At 38.2% G+C, this 21,794-nt stretch overlaps 1 protein-coding gene across 2 annotated transcripts; it reads right to left on the reverse strand.

Moving 5' to 3' along the window:
* Window positions 1-958: 958 nt before the first annotated feature.
* Window positions 959-18,473, reverse strand: LOC110061507 (mitochondrial 2-oxoglutarate/malate carrier protein-like). Of its 2 annotated transcripts, none has more exons than XM_089282439.1 (11): window positions 18,296-18,473; window positions 12,843-12,904; window positions 9,881-9,971; window positions 9,213-9,296; window positions 8,708-8,751; window positions 6,704-6,782; window positions 6,493-6,583; window positions 5,930-6,020; window positions 5,371-5,470; window positions 4,572-4,623; window positions 959-1,411 (listed from the first exon to the last, which is right to left on the reverse strand). In XM_089282439.1, the coding sequence occupies exons 1-11, from the start codon at window positions 18,358-18,360 to the stop codon at window positions 1,247-1,249; spliced, it is 924 nt and encodes a 307-aa protein (XP_089138565.1). In that variant the 5' UTR covers window positions 18,361-18,473; the 3' UTR covers window positions 959-1,246. The 2 variants fall into 2 exon arrangements, with proteins under 2 accessions (XP_089138565.1, XP_089138564.1); XM_089282438.1 differs by lacking the exon at window positions 959-1,411 and adding an exon at window positions 3,062-3,442 and having other exon boundaries at window positions 18,296-18,472.
* Window positions 18,474-21,794: the final 3,321 nt, after the last annotated feature.

The following is a 21,794-nucleotide window of genomic DNA, read 5'->3' on the forward strand; positions in this document are numbered from 1 at the left end:
AACATTGTTTCTCTGAACTAAGTGTTATTGATAATTCCCTGCAATAAAAAAAAAAAACTTTTGAAGGGAAAAACCTTTAATTTCTGGTAAGTCCTTGGCGTACTGTACGAAAAAGAAAATATATGTAAACGCAGTGAGATAATAAAAATCCAGTTTTGTCTACAGACAACGTGTCAACGTAAAACCGACATTGTGTGAATGGAATCGATGTTCACACTTTCGTTCATTGAAAACATATAAAGCATTTCAATCTCTTTATCAGACTTGTATTTGCCATGCAGCCATTTAAAATCAACTTGGAAAAGTTGGGTATGAATTCCCAGTTTGTGTCAAACTGTGCAACACGACAAGATAAGAAATAAGCTAAAGGTCATCCTCTAACCCAGCTGAAACATGTGAACTCTGATAGCGTTATTATGTACCTATTTCGTTTTAGAGCTGCTATTACCCGCTTGATATGTCCGTGATTGCTGCATTTTTAAACCTTGCCATATGACAATTAACCAAACTATTCATCAATTTTAGAACTATTTTATCCAAACAACAAAAATTTAGAAGTTGTAAATAGTTCGAGACAGGCATCTTCAAAACAGATTGAAGATGTTTGGCAGTTGAACTTGGGTAATTGTTTTCTTCTCTCTGTCTTCAGCGGTGTCTCTCTCTTCACAACTTCATCAATTGGAAGCTAAAATTCAAATTTCCCGTCTCCGCTCAGATCAAAACGTGCTCGAAAAGTAAGTAAAAATTCGAAAGTTTCATGAAACTGGATTTACTTGCAACAGAACTAAATAAACAATCAAGTTATCAATTATATCTTTACAATATAGCTTTCATTTACTTGACATTTCCTCGGATGTCAAGAGTGTGAATGCCTGACAATAACGCTATCAGCAGGTCAAAACCTTGTGCACTGAACTTCCAAAATAACATTATGCATTAAATACCATTACCGCCATAATTATGAAAAGTCTACCCATCGCACAATTTTAATTAATTGAAAGGAATACTAGTGTTACCAAATTTTGATTTCGTGACCTATGCGTCTGTCATTTTTGTATAAAAATATCTGGAGTCAATCTTGTCAAGGTGGAAAAAGTCCAGAGGAAATGAGAGACAACGCCGGTGTTCGTTTGTTGGAAGATGGAAAGCTGAGTCAACCCGAGACAACACCCTAAGATTTTTTTCACGATCAAATAGTCTCAAAAAGTCATCAATGATACACGGCATCTTTCTAATCTGAGTGTTTTTACAGACTGGAAGAGACGCCATAGTGGTTTCTTGCCATCTTTTGAAGTTGTTCAAGGAAGATGAAGGTAAGAACAGTGTGTGGTCCAAGACGGAAATAGTACGGTGTAAATCCTTTCCACAGTGAGAAAAGTCCTTCTTGTCGAATCACTCTGACGAACACATCCTACCAAAAGAAAGAAAACAGGATAACATGAAGAATGCAAGCTCCAACAGAAGGATAAGCTTGGGTACCCACAAAAGGGGGTGGTTCCCTTTGGAGTTTACCATAGGGTGTCGGCGAGGAAAACCTTTTGTTTTTTGTGGAAATATTTTTGTCAACAGCAATTTTCAAATAATCTACAAAGTTCCTATCAAATGTGAAACTCTGCGTTTCACAATGAGACGCGATGTGAAAAGAGAATTAAGTTGACTCGCTCGGAGATTTGGGGCGCCCTCCATTCGACCAAAAATTCCGGTTTGAATTTCCGGAAATTTACAGTGGCGAATGGAATAGTATTTTCCAGAATTTTGGGTAAAGAGGACAACTTCGCGAGGTACATGTATATCAAAATTATCGGAAATTTGTTAACGGGAATTTCCGTTCCATTTGATTTTCTTCTTCGAATTTCCGGAATTTTCGGTTGAATGGTTCGCGTTCTGAAATTCAACAAGTTTCAGATTTTCTGGAAACGTTCTCAGGACGTTTCTGTACCATTTGCCCCCTGAACTAACGTTCGATACAAGTGGCCTATTCAGCAATATTTTCCACTTTATAGAAGATCCATACCCTTAGGGATGAAAAAATCGATTGCGATTCGATTGCTTTTGTGTTTTGTTATAATGTATAGAATCAGTAATGGAGTGATCTATGAAAAGAGAAGACTGGTCGCCCGCTCTAAGTGAAGTTAACACAACCTGTACCAAGCCCTATACTTGTTTCTTCTTTTTTAGCACGTTCCATGCGCGCGCGTGAGTCGCGACATGAACCATGTGCGCAGTATGGGTGCGTAAGACAGTTGGCGCGAATATCGAGCCAAAATATTAATCAGGACGAATCTGTGTTAGGAGTGAATTATGTCTCCAAAACACCGTCTGAGTCGCGCGCGATGTAACTCGTCCTTTCGTTCACAACACTGTCAACGTCTTAGGTCCGAAAGTCTCAATTGAGATCATCGATCGCTTCGCTTCCACATTTTCCAATGTGTTCTACTGCATAACTTACACTCTGTGCATAATGTTATACATTGGTGAGACTGGACGAAGGCTAGGAAATCGTTTCTGCGACCATTTAAGAGACGTACAAAAAAAAACAAAAAAAAAAAACCGGCAGACGCCTTTAAACCTGTCTCAAAACATTCCCATCTCCCCGGCCATTCTTCGAGAAACATGAATGGTTATGGTACTTCTCTCTATCAAGGCAAAGAAATTTATCTTTCAACTCGGTACCTTCACAATAGATAAGATCAAAGAGTGTTATTCAAATGCACTCATTTCCTGTTGCCAGAGTTCAGCTCCACTAAACACACACACAGCTCCACTTAGCTCTGACGAAAGGCTAGCGCTCAAAACGTCAGCTTGACAAGTGACTGGCTGTTGCGGTACAGCTATAGTGTTACTGTTGCTTGGTTGAAGAATGGCATGTTGTTCTCAATGGTTGGAGAGTGTTACACAATATTTCAAACCAATTTAAGACCTTGGTGAAAGTAAAAATGTAACCAGAAAGTCGCTTGAGAACTTTCTTGGCGCCTAAGTACCCAACCTATATTTAAACTAAATGACGAGGTATACCATTTTGTATCTTATCTTACATTATGACTAGTATTTACGCAAGCGCTTGTCATCATTTATAAGGAGTTTATTGACTAGATGGATAGTTGAAAAGTTTGAATCCACGGCCATCCATGGAAATTTCCTGAATCGACTTTTGAAATGCAAAAACACTTTTACTTTGGATGATACTGACAAGCCTTTCTCTTGCTTTCCTTTACAAAATGACTTCATTTGAAAACAGCTGCTCGAAAAACAATTCATCACACTGAGCAGAGTGTTTTTATAGACTGGAAGAGACACCATAGTGGTCTCTTGCCAGCCTTTGAAGTTGTTCAAGGAAGATGAAGGTGAGAACAGTGTGTGGTCCAAGACGGAAATAGTACGGTGTAAATCCTTTCCACAGCGCAAAAACACCTTCCTGTCGAATCACTTTAACGAACACTTCCTAATAACAGAAAGAGAAGGACAGCATCAACAAAGAACATTATTTCCGAAGATCGTTTGTTTACTTTACACGGGTATTGCCAATTACGCACCGATCTAGATCTTTTAACACCAAACTTTTGTTAATATATCCTGGCAAATAAGCAACTTTAAACTACACGGTTTTTTGGAGACAAAAATTTCCAACGGGTATCGCAAAGGACACGGAAATCACTCCTGTGGCGGGTTTAAGACTTTCTGGGACTTAATTCAGGACTGCCGACAAACCCCTTTAACTTGCGAAGGTGGCCTAGTTGCAAAAAGCCCCTTTCGATCAAAATAATTTATAAATGGAACATGTAACGCACACTCTGATTCGACAGAAGTCACTTGTCAAAGCTCGATGGCCGGAATGCTCCATGGAACACTGTAAGCACTACTCAGAATATTTCCTTGTAACACGATGTAACAAAACGAGCATTGCACTAACTCGCTCTATGATTGGTCACTTATCATTGACTAAACGTTGTATAAAGCAGACTGCAGTCACTCGAAGGGATTTGGGAGAACTTCAAATACTTGTGTAGAATTTGCTTTATAGAGACTCGAGCAACAACTACAACAACTGCTTCCCTCAGAATCTTCTCCAATATGTTAGGTAGGCATTGGTGTGTGGGGCGAATGAATTATCGAAATAACGATTTAAAATATTTAATAGTAGTTAAAAACACAAACCGAGACGCAGAAAACTATAAAGGAGTTTGGGATGGTCAAAACTGATCAAGATTAACAGGGATTGCAAAACAAACAATCCTAAATTTCTATAAATGAAGTGAAAAACACTTGATGCTAAAAATTCTATCAGTGGACATAGGAGAGGCGGAGAGGGGGAATGGATGGAACCACATGAGAAACTATATGACACCATTATGCCCAAAGATTTGACTCAGCTTGCTTTACAAGACGAGAAGGTTATATATCGATGATCCAACATCCAGTTAAAGATACATATGACGTAAACAGGAGTCTTGTATATATCAGTGAAAAAGAAACCAGCATCCACCCCACCCTTGTAAGTCCAAGAGTTACGTTGAAAGGAGTTTAGAGTTAAACTAGACAAAAATCACCATCAGTTGAGAAAAAAACCTTACCACTGCTCCACGATATTCAGGTTTGCCATCAATAATCTTCATGTTTTGAATCCTACACAACATACATGTATTGGACAAGAAAATTGGTCACAGTTAAAAAAAGTTCCTTCCCAAATATACATGCAAACTAAAAGTTGTTGATAAACGATTGGTGTCACTTCACTGCTCATGCAAACTTAAACTATTCTAATATTCTGATAACATTTCCACATGCGACCGAAAATAAAATTCAAAATTGCTCAAATAATAGGTCTTCCTTTTTTTTATAGTAAGTTCTGGCTCTTACAGAACATTAAAATTTCTTCCCATTATTAAGACCCTGCATTGAATTACAATTACAGTTTTACAGAGGCTTTTGATGGTCATCTGATGACAATGGATTTTGTGTGGCATCAACATCTTTATGTTTGGATAACTGGTGTAAACATACTGCAGTATTTGTCTGTGCAACTAAGTTTTGTAAAAACTACATCCCTTCCAACAGAAAACCGACATTAAAATAATGTGCTGAGCTCTTAGTCTTTACTCTGACAGTGCCTGTCAGGTGTATAACCTGATGAGTTCAGGTGTATACACAGGAAGTGGCAAATGATGGACTGGCATCCCATCCATGGGGGAGTAGATATACTTCTAGTTGTTAATGCTATTTAAACCAGAATAAGCTCCCCAGGTAGGGGCACACTTTGACCAAACACAGACTTTACCATACAAAAATACACCTTCTAGAAAATATCCCCACCAAAACAGACTTTTGTATCATTCAACCAGTTGCGCGGGGCATTAGAATAGTTGTGCTAACCTTGTTTTGGCAATGTCTACAGGCATAGAAGCTAACGTAGTCGCTAAACCGCTAATCATACTTGCTCCAAAGTGGCATAGCAGATCATCCTTAAAATAACCTGTAAACAAAAACCTTCTCATTAAAAAATTAGCAACTTAACTTACAGCAAATTTTCAGTGGTTTTCAGTGTTGTTCAACCAAAAGCAACTACAAAGATCAATTATTACAACTTACAATACTGAAATGCAACCTCAAAGCAAGTGCTAACACAAGTAACCTTCGCCATGAGGGGAAAAACTTTAAGTGACTGGTTCAGAACTGGTTTTGCTTTTACATGGTTAAGTAAGCAAAGTTGAGACAAGTTTTTCGTCGTATGTAACATATTCTAACCTAGAAAAAGAGCCAAGAGTACATGGATGAAGTAGTTTTTCAATCCACATTGTCCTAGGCATCGCCACTGAGTTTGCATAAACTCCCTGATCTCTGTACAGAGACATCATCATTATGACATCTATCAATGACCTCTACAGCCGTGGCAGTCCCTGTTCGTGTACACTATGTGCATTTCTGGACGTACCTGTTGCTAGCAAGTTCTGTTTAGCTTGCGAGTATGTAGCTAGTTGGGCTGCATTAACAACAACTGCTCGAGTGACCGTTGGACCACATCCCTACAAACAAAGAGAACACTACAAATGAGACTTGAGCCAACATAAAATAAATCAAATCACAAAGTTGTAAAACCTGTCATACTAAAATGTGGAGTATTGTCAAATGTACTGCACTGTTTTCAGAGCTATTCCAGCCTGATAAGTATACTGTAACTATACTGTCAAAGTGGTAATGAAACAGGAGTTGCTGGTAACTAATTACAAGCAGATTTGAGAAATCTTTAAAAGTTTACTTCTGGAATTGTAAAACACTTATACATACAGCAAAGTCCTTTTTTGCACAGTCTAACTTCAATGCCATCAATAGCCTGACCAAACAAAGCGTAGAGGCCTCGGTTCATGATTGGTTACAAATGAATTGTTTGCACATGGCTGAGACCATGATTAAATGAGCAGTGGGTCATCTGAACGCATAGATATCTATTAAGCACTTTCATGAACTTAAATTATATTTTAACTGAGCTGCTCCTACCCTCCAAAGGGTAAAAAGTCCTTCTTCCTTGGTTATCCTAAACAAGGCATTAAACACACTTGTGTATTTGCGTTGTTGTTCCAATGGAAGCCTGCAGGAAATAACAGTGACTTTATTGCTGCAATCCATTAGATCTAGACGTGTACCATACTTAATGTTTCATTTACAACTGAGATCATTTAGGTGTCACTTTAGTGGAGACTTTGCTGACCTTCCATCTGAGGTCATTCTTATGAGAGAGATCTCTGCAGGTGTGCCAATAAATGATCCTATAGCCCCTGCTGTCATTCCTGTGTGAAAGAAAATGCAAACACACAGTTTATAATGATAGCCTCACTTCCCAAATTATCATCATGATAATGAATGTACTATGATTTGTTACAGAATGTCGTGCTAATGTATCTACGTAATAAAGAAAAGTCTCTAAAGCCTGCTACACTAGCTCCTGGCTCAAGTCTTGGGCAGCAATCTATTGACAAGTGTGATGCCATTTTAAACTGAGTGTCAGCACAAGTATGTAAAACTGTGCTCAACACATGCAGTTACATATAATCTTTCAAAGTAATTTAAACCTAGACATTTCCATATTGAATAGCGTCCAGTGATCTTTGTATCTCACACTGAACCTACCCATATGGCCTTGTCCTCTCTAATGTGGTGAAAGGAAAAAACAAATGAATAAATAAATTGGAAACCTGCTCTACAGACACCTGCTTATTACAGACGGTCTTGATTTTTCTTTCAACAACCCACTTAACACAGACACCAGTTAATACGGACATGGACACTTTAATGTAACTCAAGTGACATGCTTTTAAACAAAGTTAACCTTGTTTTACAGACACCGGTTATCTGCACAATTATCATTAATGCAAGAGTTCCTGATTTTAAAAAATTATATTGTCACATGCAAAACTGATTTTGACTGTTTCAGTGAGCCTAAAGTTTCTTGACTTTGAACTCAAATTTTGAGCAACGCATTAAACATCATTCTGTTCCCTTCTACATAGCCTGTGAGCAGGCTCACCTTTGAGTCACACGCGTGAGCGGAGAGCAGAGTGATCCTGTGGGAAGGAGTCTGGTGAAGAGGCGCCAAGAAAGTGAGCCTGCCTTGATCTCTGTAATTTTTTCATTTCTGCTTTGCCTGAACAAAGTGAAATACCATTGGTTGAAAAGCGGGAAAGGCAAGAAAATTGTCAATCTATCATATTTGATGAGGAGCGATTAGATCCCCATGGAGTCGGTAATTTACCGCATGTTCTCACAATAAAAAATAAGTCATCCACATTTGGAATCAGAGGAAGAGTTGAGTGCATGTATTAATGATGTTTTAATAAAGTTCCAGTCTATTTCTGGTTAAAATTTAAACTAAAGAGGGAGCAGGAAATAGCAGTTGAAAGTGTGTTAATGAATCAAGATGTACTTGTTGTATTGCCGACTGCCTATGGGAAGAGTTAAATATCACAAACCTATGTGATTGCAAACAGGAAACGAAAAAAAACGAAGGTGTTTGCTCACTTACCAGCGTCATCAAAGACCAGACTGCCAAAACAGGATCACTTGGAATCAAGTGTGTGTCCTTGCTAGACATATTGACGATGTGTCTTCGGCAAAACTTTATCAACAACGAATATCGTGTCTGTATGTTGTTATGAAAAAGATTTACAATTTTCGTGAGAAATCTGAGCTGCCAAAGTTCATACTTGCAGTGAAAATTAGTTGGCTTATTTTTTCTGCAGTTTCCGGGGTGGAAATGAAAAATTTGCAGAGATCACGGCAGACTCACTTTCTTCTCCCGCGGCCTTGCCGCTCCATTTCATGCTCACAGCTATGCCACACACGCTTGTGCTCCAGTGTGAGCCTGCTAGCAGGCTACCTTCTACATAGTATGCTTTACCCTTTAAATTGAGAAGACATGTGTCTGATATTTATTCTGACACCCCAGTAATACAGACACTTTACAAGGTTCCACTGTAAGGGAACAAACCAACCACAAACAAATGCATGAAAAACAAACGAATCAACAATGGAGCAAGTGGCGAAGCTAAAAAACAAATAGACTGACAGGCTGCAGATGCACAGGCTCGCGTATTACTCACGTGCTTGTTCATGGGGCTTTGCTCATCTGACCCAAACATTGGGCCTGCTCTCAGGCTATAAACATCCAAATGAATGAATGAGCTAGTAACCAAACAACACAAACAGACACACTAACCTAGAGCACATTTCTTGAGAAAAGATGGTGGAGTGCCATCAGGACTAAACAGAGAATAAAACAAACCCAGTTAAAATAATTATAGTCAAAAGAGTTCTCATGAATATTACTTAAAGAGTTTTCTTGTAATTTTTTACATAGCTTAACCAAGGAAGTAATGCTTCCATTTCAAGCTGGAAGCGGTGTGGCCAAGTGGTTTATCAGAATGCTTGATTTGAAATCTGGAGGTCCCTTGTTCAAATCCTCCTCCCTACCACTATCTGGATTTGTTCTTGGTGGTCCCAAATTCATCTCCTTGGCTGTGTTGTGTAAATAGCCAACTGGTCAACCTACCACCAATTGGGATTCTTAATAGTTTATGTCCTATTTGAAATATTTGTTTACTTATTTACAATGCCCCAAAGTAGTACAACAATGCTTAATACATTTGACATTCATTTAAAGTAAAGTTGTTTATTTATTTATATAATTACTTATTTATTTTAGTAGCAATTTAACCACCAACCTCTTAAAATGTTCCATTAGTGAAGTATAAACACCCAGTCGCGTTGTTGTATATGTTGCCTGTCTTAAGAGACCAGCTGATAAGCTACAAAGAAAAGAAAATGCATGTGAACATAAACCACTATCAGACTATCAGCCTCACATTATTCAAGTTTATGTGTGTCATAGTCATGTCATTCATTCACTTTTTTCCTTATCAATAAGGCAGATTATATCACAAATGTTATCCATAGTAACTTAAGGTGGCTAACTAAGAGGTTCTTTTCTGAGACTTAAAAACATGTACTGCGATTTTCTGTCTGGTAACAATATACTTGCAAGCTCATGTTGACAAAATTGCTTAAGCAAGTCTAAGAAGAAAGGAAATCATGTTACTCCAACTTCATATGCCAGTTGTAATTTCAAATGTTGTCAACCATGACTGTGTTAAAATGTACCAGTTGAATTTCAATCAAGGATACAATAAGAAACAATGCAGCCAAAATGTGTTTGCTTTTTGCCCCCATTATTGAAACAACAGATTGTCAGACCAAACTGTTGATGTTACCATTGATTGCTCACTATTGCAACACAACCCAAAATGAAACTTTCATTATTTATTAATATGGCCGCCAAAGTCAAACATACAGTTGTATTATATAAATTTTTTTAACAATCAAACAAACTAACCCATTATAGACACCAAAAACTCCCTCTTGTCTAAGAATGGAGGCAATTGCATGTAAACTACTTTTGTGGGTTTTTGAAGCACCACCAACACCTAAACAAAGTGATACAATTCTACTGATTAGTTGTATGCCATTAGACACTTCAAGGGCATCACCTTTCTAATATGGCGGTTCCATAATATCAGCCAAGCAGCCTTAAAGCAATATGACCATCACAGATCAGCTCTGTCAAGGCCACTACCCATATGATTTGCTGAGACAGTTGAGTTTCTTACCTTGTTTTATACCATGCCACAGAAAATACTTAACAAATAGATTCCATGTTGCCATGCGTCTGTTCAGTAATAGGTCACAGATGACGTCAAAAATGTGGTAAGAACAAAAAAGTGGCACATGAGGCGATAGCCGATTCTGTTATCGATATTCTCACCACATTTTGACCTCTTCTGTGATCTATTGCTGAACAGACGCATGGCAACATGGAATCTATCTGTTTTATATAATAAAGAAACAAACTACTACAGATAAAGCTTTTTTATTTCGGAATCTTTCACCATAACTCGAAAGCCCATCTTTGCCCACTTTGGTGAACACGAAAAAAAAGCCATTTGACGTGAACTATTGTCTACACAAAATGAAGGAATCTCATTGGTTGCTATGCGTCCAGGAAAATCATGCCACTGTCAAACTTGACTCAAATGTCGCTTCTCATGCAATGAAAACTTACAGTGAAAGCAGAATTGAACAGTGAAATCTACAAATCTTAAAGAAAATGCTGGAAAAGTCAAGTCAGTTTTTTTCATTACAGCAGCCTTGTGAGCCGAAAAGCTTGAATGTTGCCTTGAATATTGCAGGAGTTGAAAAAATACGCTCAGAAAACTTGCGGTTGAGGTCAACATTGGAGGCCATTTGATTCGAGTTTTAAATGAAAGGACCGTTTGTGACGGTGGAAATTTGTGTCCTCTGTGGTTGGTGATTCTCAAATCAGTTTGATATAGTGTCAGAGACACCTTACAGCTGGGATACAGTTGGTTGTGAGCTGTAGTGAGCTCTACTTTTCTCGCTGCTGTGCCCTGAAATGGACTGAAACATTCGTGTCGGAAAGCAAGGTTGTGTGTTTATTTTAACTGTGAGTGAATTTAAGAAGTGATGTTTTGATGTTTCATTCCTGGAATCAATCTGTGTCAACAATTATTTTCAGATTGAGAAAAGTTGAATTGTTTAAATAAATAAATGATATCACAATTTTGTTTATCGGGTTTGTTAAATTTGAGACGAAGCTAAGGTTTCTTACTTTAAAGTAATTTCAAGACCAATTTTGTGTTTGTTTTAGTCTCACTCGACTGCCGACTCAGCCTGCTCAAATATTTTTCTGAGTTACTTTCTAAAAAAAACGGCTTTTTCTTTCTTCCTCCTTCTTCTTGTGGCTGTTCAATGCCTCGACAAAACTTTTTTGTACCTTATCGTTCACCAAGTCACACAAAATATTGTCTTAATTCTCAAAACTTTCTGCCATTTTAAAACACAGAGAGAAAAACTTTGAAATGATGACGTCAATCGTGCATCTGTCCTCTAATAGATCATGGGTGAGAACCAATCAAAATGCTAGAATAACCTGGGTCATTATATAAAGCTAATCAGAATACAGGAAAGCCATTGTATATTCAACAGTATAGCATCCAACATTCCCATAATGTACTATGCATATGTCCCATTGATTGTGTTGGCCACTGTGTTTTCTATGACATGGTCTAAGATAGTTATGCAATGCTCGATCATGGTGTACCATGGAATATTCCGCTTGTCATTTGTATTTTCTTGGTATACACACTTGCCTAAAGACTTGTGTGTATACCAAGAAAATACAAATGACTCGTGGGATATTCCATGGTATACCACTTGAAAGCAATGCATAACTAGTATGATATCGATTGCCTATAGGTCTACCTACTGTAGCACATGATCATTGATCAATTTAAAGTTGTCAACCGTTTTTGTTACATTTTCCTTGCATAGCAGTAATGTACAAAGTACTTGACGTATTTTAGATCTAGACTGATGTGAGGTTATAAAGAACTACACCTGAATCTTTGCAGCAGTGTTTCAACCTAATTCAGATGGTTTAAAACATGAGGAATTGCAATAGGTGACTGCATGTACAGTGGAATCCCAATTTTTCGAACTTCCAACGGAAATGAATGTTGGTTTGAAAAATCGGATAGCTCAAGAAAGCGGGGGTAAAATTACAGCGTTTGACTGAGGAGAGGAAACTACTTTTGGTTCGAGTTATCGGGAGGTTTTGAAAAACTGAGGGTTCATGAAATCGGGATTCCACTGTATGACTGAAAAATCATTCGAAGTCTCCCTTGACATACACTTGACATGGTAGGTTGTGTTCTGAAAGCATCAGGATTTTGAACTACAGCTGTAAGACCAACTCCTTATCTATAGGGCTGCAAAGATACAATTTCTCCCAATACGATACATATCTCAATGCAAGTGCCACGATACGATACATGATACGATACATCATTACATACAACTGACAGGTGTGTTTCGTCCATGGGCACACAAGACTGTGTCAGCTGACAACTAATTGGAACTGTGCATGCTTTTGTGCCACCATCTTGAAAGACATGTCACCAGAAGCATGCAAAGCAATACACAGCAATGATGGAACTTTTTTTCCCTTTCCTGGGTCCCTTTGTGTAATAAAATAGCTCTGAAAGGGCTTGGCCTTGAATAAGGAGTCGTAAAAGACAGTTGTTTCTGACTGCTGAATTTTTTATTCATGAAGAATCACAATATCATAATATTACGATATCTTGTCATAATATCGATATTTGTATTGTGACAAAAAATATCGCAATTCTCCGGTCCATTGGTGTATCGTTGCAGCACTACTTATCTAAAAAACACCTGAAATTAGAGAACATATTAATTTAAATTGTGAAACTGCTCACCACTCATCTGCATCCTGTTTTTGACCAAATCCAGTGGCTGTACAAACACAGTTGCACCCATACTAACAAGAAAACAAAAACAGCATTAAGCATGAAAATTTTTATGCAACTCATCTTATAACAAATTTTGGCATCCTTGTAAAATGTATGAAGGCTCAATGTTTGCACTATTCAGGGATGCTAGAATGCCAGGTGTTTTCTGATATAAAAATAAAAAAATTCAGAACAGAACTTTAAAATACTTTTTATGCTGTCAAAAGATTTTATTGTGCGTGTGCGTAATTATGTCCACGCTTACAAAGATTACCTTGAGAATGCACCTACTTGATGCATTTGATACTAATTAATTTGTTATAAAATGCTCATTGTTCTCATTGAAAATGCACACATTTGAACATCCTATCCAGAGGGCAAAATTGGAGGCTTTTGGAAATGCTGATAGAGCAGTTTTCAATTGAGTGCTATAAAACCGAAACCAAAGTAAACATTGTGGTCAATCTCTAGGGACTCAATCATATGAAGCAATCAAAACTCATAGTAAATACATACATGTATAGCTGATGACAAGTGTGAGAAGATAGGTGTCAGCAAGGTCTGATTGCTTTTGCTTTTGTTTCTGATTTGACCAAAAAGTGGCACAAGCTTTTAAAGCCAATCTTGTAGTGTAATAATGCAAAACCAATTACTTTTCAATACTCAAGTGAAAATTGCTCTATCACATGGCTTGTGCAAATGGCAGCTTTGGTGTTTTATCCTGGTGTATCAAAGTTTTCAAGCATTTTTATTAGTGTGGATAGGTAAAACACTGCAAAAACAGTAGTGTGGACCAAAACCTTTTGATGTTTCTTTTTGGTACAAAACACATTGTTTCAAAAACACACTGTGGATGGGGTCTCATAGAAATTCAACCTTTCCACTCTTCCAGCATAGTCAATTGAATTTTCAGAAATCAAACTCGATAGAACAAAATCGAACTCAATCTGTGGATTGAGTTCAACTGAGTTTGGTAATCAAATGAAATCGAACACCGAACTTTGTACATGTGAGTTTGATTTCTGAACCATTCAAACTCAATCAAACCAAATCAAACTCAATCCATTACATTAGCCTTTGTTTAAGGTGACCTTATTTTCCGCAGTCATTTTCTTTCACCTATTTCCTTAAACCTTTGAAATTTTCACCCTCATTGGCATGAAAGCAGTACTCTTGGTAGCCTTTTACTACAAATTTAATGCTGTAACAACCCACAATGCATCTGAAGCCATTTCTCTGGGTTTCTAAAGCTTGAATTCTGCTGCTTACTCAAGTCAGGGCTACGTTCCTCCCTGAGGTGAGTTCGGGGAGGAACATGGGCTCATTTCTCAAATAGCAGCTGGTAATCAAGCCTATTAGTTTCTGCCATTATGAAAAACACCTGTTATACTGACATAACTTGATCTTCCAAAAAACTTTTTACTGTTTTACAAAAATCAGGAATTTGGCAATCAAAAGTTCGATTGAGTTTGATTCATTTTTTGGAGCAGATTATTTTTCATACTATTTTTTTTGGAGTAAGCTCGATTTCATTCAATTGCTGAACTCAGTCCATGCAGTGAGTTCGATTTCGTTCGATTTCGTGCGATCAAAATTCAATATGACTGGGTTTGATTGACTATGCCGGTAATACCAACCAGGCAAACAACTAAACAAAGCTCACTCAGTAGTTATTAAAAGTTCTGTATGTCTTGACAGTGTTACAATCTGTCTCTAGAAGGTAAATAACTGTCAAAAATGCAGTCTCTGGGATTCTATCATGCGAGGTGACCTAAAATCCTGGTCAAAAGTTTTGGGACAGTTTATGGCAGATGACTTCACAGGCAGCCTCTCTTAGGACCAAGACCGCGTAAGCCCGCCTACCCCCCTCCCCCCTGTCAATGTTGATAAAAATCTTGAAAACCAAACAAAAAACCTTGATAATAGCTTCAGAATAGCCACGTTTCAAGAACTGTTTGCCTCCTAAAGCTGTCTTCTCCAACTTAAGTGACAATAACATAGATATTCATGTCTTATTCCAATAATAATGATTTTTTAGCAATCACTTTTGCTTCCAACACAACTGTCTAACCACCTTCTATTGTCCCTTTTTCCTTTTTAACACCATCCGATCTACTCTTCAGAATAGCCTCATTTTCTTTCAACATTGCTCGGGGGGAGGGGGTCAATGAATAAGTTGCCAGTAATCAGATACCCGTGTTTGTGCGAAGAACTCTTGGATTGTCAGGGGGCAAACATTGTCAGTCGCTAGAAGGAAATGTATGGCGAAAAGTTGTTTTGAGGTACAAGAAAACAATTTTTGAGAGGGATCAACGCTTTTTCGCTGTCGTTTTTATCGCGAATGGATTTGGGCAATGTTGATATCTGGAATATGTAAGTTTTTGTTTGAATAACCGTGAAATATGTGACAAAATCCACCAATAAACTCCGTTGCATGCATGACGTTTATTGTGAAATTTACATCGCGTAATGGTCTGAAAATATTACAAAATTAATTAGGTATAAATCAAGAGGAAATAACCCAGTAAAGCCTTTTAAGTTGTGTACAGGCTACTTTTGGCTTATTTGAAAGCTCAGTCGTACAAATAATACTGGGAATAAGCCCGGTGGCGATCATTGTACTGTCTGGGGTTGATTTAATGACAAATGAGTCCATGCGACTCATGCTGTGTGGCTACTGTGTTGCTCAAAGCCTTTGTTTTGCTTTTACAAGCATGTATTTCAGCGATTTTCCTTTTCTATAACAGATCAAGGGTGGCTCCTTGAATGTATCTCTGAGTATTTGTATTCAAAAGTGCCATTTGTGCGTGATTATGCTTTCCAAAGTTTGGTATTGACGGTTGAGTGAAATTGCCCGACACAAAGGGTGGTAGTTCCTTCTGCAATTTTCGATTTCTGTTTTAGAGCTTCTTTTCTGTCTTTATATTTAAATTCTCGGAGGGTCTTTGCTACCATTTGCTCCAGGTAGCCTCTTGAGATCAGGCGTGTATTGAAATTTTCAATATTCTCTTCAATGTATTTCATAATAAACCTCACGCAAACAAAAGGGAGTTTATCGGTAACTTTTATCACTTATTTCACGGTTATTGAAACAAAAACTTACATTTTCCATGTATCCACATTGCCAAAACCCATTCGTGATAAAACAACGGTGAAAAAGCGTTGATCTTTCCCCAAAACCGTGTTTTTGGGCGTCGAAACAACTTTTTGCCATACATTTCCTTCTAGCGACTTGCAATGTTTGCCCCCTGACGATCCCAGAGTGCTTTGCGCAAACATGGGTATCCGATTACTGGCAACTCATTTATAATACTTGCTTCTATTCATCTTTCCCTAAAACATCAAGGACGTAGTTAAAATCGTGGGTTTCTGCACGCAAAAGGGGAGGTGTCCCAACAACTTATGGCCGGGATTGTCTGAATCTGAAAAGATTTAAAAAAATCAGGGAAATTATCTTTATGCAGGGCATGTTATCAAAATTAATGCTGAAATATTGTTTTCCTTAAGTATAAGCTTGTTCGGTGAAGTTTTGAGTACTTAAGGGAAATTGTCAGGAAACCTGCAAATAATAACTGATAAAGATCGTGTGCGTACTCTACAACTGTTTGCTGATGGCATGTACTGATAACAAGTTTTTGTCTCGGAGTAAAAATAAGGATGATCGAGTTGCAAAGTAAAAGGTAACAGACAGTTTATATCACAACATATAGTTGTATTGACTCTTCCAAGAATTTCAGTGTAATAATTCTACAATAGGTTGTGTCAGTAGAGGCACATAGTGCACCTACTGGCAGCTTCGCCTGTGCTGAAATGAACCACTACCACTTTCACATGGCTGTGAAGCTTGCCAAGAGAGTAAGGTGGTTTCAAGTAAGGAACTATTTAGATGAAAAGCTTGGAATAAAAGTTAACTTTACTGAAATGATGAACGTACGTTGGCAATTTTTCCGCCTTCGGAATCCCATAAGAAAGGAGGGGCACCAAGACTTGTCAACCTGTGGGTGCTGCTTCGCAACATTCATAATCACAAATGCAGGCGAGGAAGATTTGAGGGAGTAACGCAATCGGTAGTCATGGCTCACGTCTGAGAACTGCACATTTCTCACCAGTAATTCCCCAATTTCTAGTGGGTTTAGTTGTCAACAATTCATTTCAACATGTCCCTAAACTGTGATATTATGTACGACTTATCAGAAAACCATTTTTAGGTGACATGTAACAGTTTTTCTCAGTATTTCAACATTTCTCACTCCGTTATCTAAAAAATATGTCAGGAAGTAACTGTTTTTAAGTTTTGTACTTGGTGAGAAATGTTCGCTATGCGAAGTGTGACCGATATGTTTTGTTAAAAGCACATTATCTTGAATATTTCGAGTTCATAACACTATCCTGTCACATACAATCGCAACCGAACGAACATAATGTCTGATAATTTGAGAAGATAAGGTGAGAAATGTTCGTACCTCAAGTGAGAAATGACGGTACCTCCTCATGACATTGAAAGGCTTTCGTTGTCATGCAGCCAGTATTGACCGATTTTGCGAACTGAGTAACACAAAATTTCTGTCTAAAACTTTTCTCAACGTTTGCAACATTAATTACGCGTGCGTAATAAGATTAACCCCAACAACACAGTATTTTGCACGAGCTAAGTACTGGCCTGTTTCTACCTTAATCAGTGCAAAATACATTTGTTAACAATAAATTATTGTACTTCATAAATAAAGCATCATCGCGCAGTTTTCCTTACTGTTTGCAAACATTTGTAAAACATGTACTTTTCAGACAATCCTGGTCAAAAGTGTTGGGACAGTTTATGGCAGATGACTTCACAGGCAGCCTCTCTTAAGACCAAGACCACGTAAGCCTGCCTACCCCCTCCCCCCTGTCAATGTTGATAAAAATCTTGAAAACCAAAACAAGCCTTGATAATAGCTTCAGAATAGCCACGTTTCAAGAATTGTTTGCCACCTAGAGCTGTCTTCTCCACCTAAAGTGACGATAACATAGATATTCACGTCTTATTCCAATAATAACGATTTTTTAGCAATCACGTTCGCTTCCAACACAACTGTCTAACCACCTTCTATTGTCCCGTCAAGGACGTAGTTAAAATCGTGGGTTTCTGCGCGCAAAAGGGGAGGTTTCCCAACAACTTATGGCCAGGATTGTAGTAATCGTACATGAACAACAAGAGTGATGTTTCAATTCAAATGAGCAATTAATCGAAAATATATTTACATTTATATCTCAACCAAACGCCTCAAAGCATAAATCTAAAAAATTCACTTCCAACCAAAAGCACTAGCCACGTATACAAGTAAACCATACAAAAAAAAACTATTGTAAGCTTAATTAAAGACTCGTATGCTACCGATGCATGACTGGCAAGCTATTTGGCTCACCAACTCAGTACTCACCCGGCAGATCCCCCCATAATAAACCTCGCATAGTTTGGAATATATCCTAGCTTCTTCTCATTCATGTTAATTTCTCTGTAATGCTCAGAATGTGCTAAATGGAGCCAACTAAGCGAGACGAACTCTACTCGCAACCCTCAGTGAACCGCAGGCAAATTACTATGGTAGGGTACCAACCGCTGACCCCAAATTTCGCATTAAACTTCTTCCCCAAGCCTTTCGGGGCCTACAATGTAGCTCCAAGAAAAATAGCTCCGTGTTAGTTAAGGTGGGACTTAACCTAAAAACACTTAAAAACACACCATGTTTCAAACATTTTTTCGTGGCTAAGAGTTAACTCCAAACCATGGCAAAGTATACATTCTTAAAAAGCTCAAAGAGCAAAGATTATGAAAAAAATATTTGTGTACCCTATAACTGTATTGTAACCTGACACCGGCTGATTAAATCTGCCACCTGCTGAGGAATGCCAGGGCTTACTTGAGAAAAGATAACTCCTACAAGAACTGATCAAAAGGAATAATTTTTACATTTTACAAAAGAAGACAAACAGCTTGTTGGGATAAGCTTAGAGATTTTTGAAAAGTTAAAAGCACGTGAAATGATGACCAGTTAAATCTGATACAGAAAATCTAGCATACGTTTCAATACATAACTTTGACAGAATGCACTGGATGGACAAGTTCTATGCTTATCCCACAGAAAGTACTAAAAACAACAAATCCTGAAAATTTTAGCTCAATTGAATAAATCCTTCTCAAGATATCTTTTCTAGAAGGCGAAAATAACTCGTTTTGAGAAAACGAGCTTTAAACTTACAGTAACAGTGCTTGTCAAAAAAAAACTTCAATACCTTAAGATTCGAGTTCCGTAAAAAACAAAACTTCGATTTTCTTTCAGAATTTTAGGTTAAGTCCCGCCTTAATCAAGAGACGCTTGACTGCTAGACGGTGGTGAGACTATCTTTACTTCAATTTCAAGCACCGTACAAACCTTAATTTTGGATGTACTGTTTTTGATCCACAACGTATACAAAGAGCGGTGTTTCTGCAACGCTTCAGGAAAATTGTTCAAATTCCCCCTGACCCTAGGCTTATTTCAATATCAGCATCTTGACCAAAATAATGGGAGTCACTTATTGATGCGATTGTTCGGGGCAGCACTTTTCTCTCCACTCAATTCCAAGTAGTTTGCCTTCGATTGTACGTGCTACCGTGCGTAAGACAGCAAGACGTGCGATACTAGTGATATCATCGGCAAATTCGAGATATTCACTTAAAGTTAAAACTCACTTTGTGCCATGTTACCCATTCCCTGTGACTCAATATACCACCCAATCAAACGCCGTTATCAAAAGCTGAACCCTGACATCCCACATCCCCGCCTTACACCAGAGATACAAACATCAAACCAATCTGCTAACCTGCGTCTAACGCTGCATTTGCAATCCTTGTAGAACAGTTACAAAAGAGATGCATTCTTCACTGCTATACCATAACTTTTTTGATCAGCCATAAACTTTCCCTGACAAACATTATCAAACGCTTTTTTTTTTTAAAAATTCAAATCGATGAAATTCAGGTAAAGAGTTGCATTCCATTCGCGTAACTACTCAATTAAGTTTCACAGCCGATAAATGTATGCCTCAGCAGTTATCTACAGACAAGAAAAAGATCGATAAACATGTAGGTCAGTTTGGGTATTTTGCTGTGCTCAAAAATAAACCAAAAAACCCCACAGGTTTAGAGTCACCAGTTCTTTGTTTCCCACGTGTGAAAAATGTGCCCAGTGTCATTAGGAACTAAAATGCACCGACTGTCGTCAGGAACTATCATGAACAGTCGTTAAGCGCACAGTTTTCATGTGTTACGTCTTTGACCTGGCTCGTACATCTACAGTGCGCGGTCACCACGCGAGTGTCGCGTATCGGAAGTAGCTGACGTTTCATGAGAGGCCTTGAATGCCAGTAAATGTCAGTCATGCAGATCGACTTGTAGGGATTTTGTGAAAAGCTTAATTTGTTTTGGGAGTAATTTTTCAAGCGACAGGAGGCGAGTGACAGGGAGTGATTGGAGGAGTTTTTCGAACACAGGAAGCAAATGTGGAGCCCGGGCGCGAAAATGATACAAGGTGCGTGGCGACAATCACACTATCCGCGGGAGAACTGGGTACAATTTTAAGAAACCAGAAACTGCAATGGACCGCATACGATAAACGCTGCCAACGTAGGATCTACAAGAGATCTGATCAGCCAAAAAAATGTATGAAGACAAACAATACACTTGCAGTCTATTGTTTGTCTTCATACAATTTTAAGGGATTACCGAGGGAATAATGCCCATGATGGGGGGGGGGGGGGAATTTGGGGGGGTCTACTCTCTTACCTTTCATTGTCTCATAAAAAAGAGAGGCGCGACTCAACTTCAAGAGACTGCAGCAGTAGCTAAGCACTTGGCTAAGCGCTAAAAGTATGGTTGCATTTTCAGGCGCGCGTGTCGCCCATGGTGTGCGAATACCCTACACGCGCTTGAGGGAGGTGAAAATTTGTTCAAAATAACGGATTATAAAACCTCGATTGTCACTGGTCACGCTAAACACAGTAAACATCACTTGTTTGACATTAATTAATCAGTGGCACATTTTGTTGTTTTACTCAAGTCTTTACCCTGTCATTTTGCCATTTTCGTTGTGCAGAAAAGTGTAATAAATATGATAAGTACTATGTGTAAAAGAAAACGAAAAAGTTTGGCTTTTCTCCACAAAGTCGAGTGGACTTCCAAAATGCGACCGCAATTCTTCTGATTGATAGCATTTCAGACGAGTTCTACAATTCCATTTTTCTTATTATCTGAACGACTTAACACATACAAGTGTACCTCGTTCTTTAAGCGTGAGCTGACTTTTTTTTTTTGCAGAATCGAAGAATTGGAACAATCGAAGCATCGGCATTACAAACAGGCTAGATACAATCGTAGGACTTGACGGTCGTAGAATCAGGGGAAGTCTTCTTTTACAAGTATACTTACCGCAGAAAATCTGAAGTGCAAATTAAAATCAAAGAATATTACACCACTAGTTACTATTATATGCTTTTCTCCGACTTAGCACTAATCCCACTACTCTCTCATTATTCACCTTGTCTCTTCTAAGTTCGCTAGCTCGTGACTTTCCAGATTTCAATTCATATGACGACTCTCAAAATAGCTGCATCTTGCGACTTAACGTGGGATAAAATGTGGCGGCAGAGATAAGAGCGTAATCCTTGATCGTTGATGGAGAAAATAACTTTCGTTGTATCCATGTCGGTTAATAAAGCCTATTGTTCATTAGAAACAACAACAACAACAACAATTGTTAAAACAGAACAAGAAAATTCATTTTCGATCCGAGCACGCAATTGGATTGGCAGTGACAACTCCTTCGGAACTTCAGAGCAACACGTGAGATTCACTGCCGACATTGTTCCAGTTGCCGATTGTCTCCACTGCATGATAATTTG

Source organism: Orbicella faveolata, unplaced genomic scaffold (assembly GCF_042242905.1).
Source record: "Orbicella faveolata isolate gen_17 unplaced genomic scaffold, um_ofav_v1 contig_12, whole genome shotgun sequence".
Classification (NCBI taxonomy): domain Eukaryota; kingdom Metazoa; phylum Cnidaria; class Anthozoa; order Scleractinia; family Merulinidae; genus Orbicella; species Orbicella faveolata.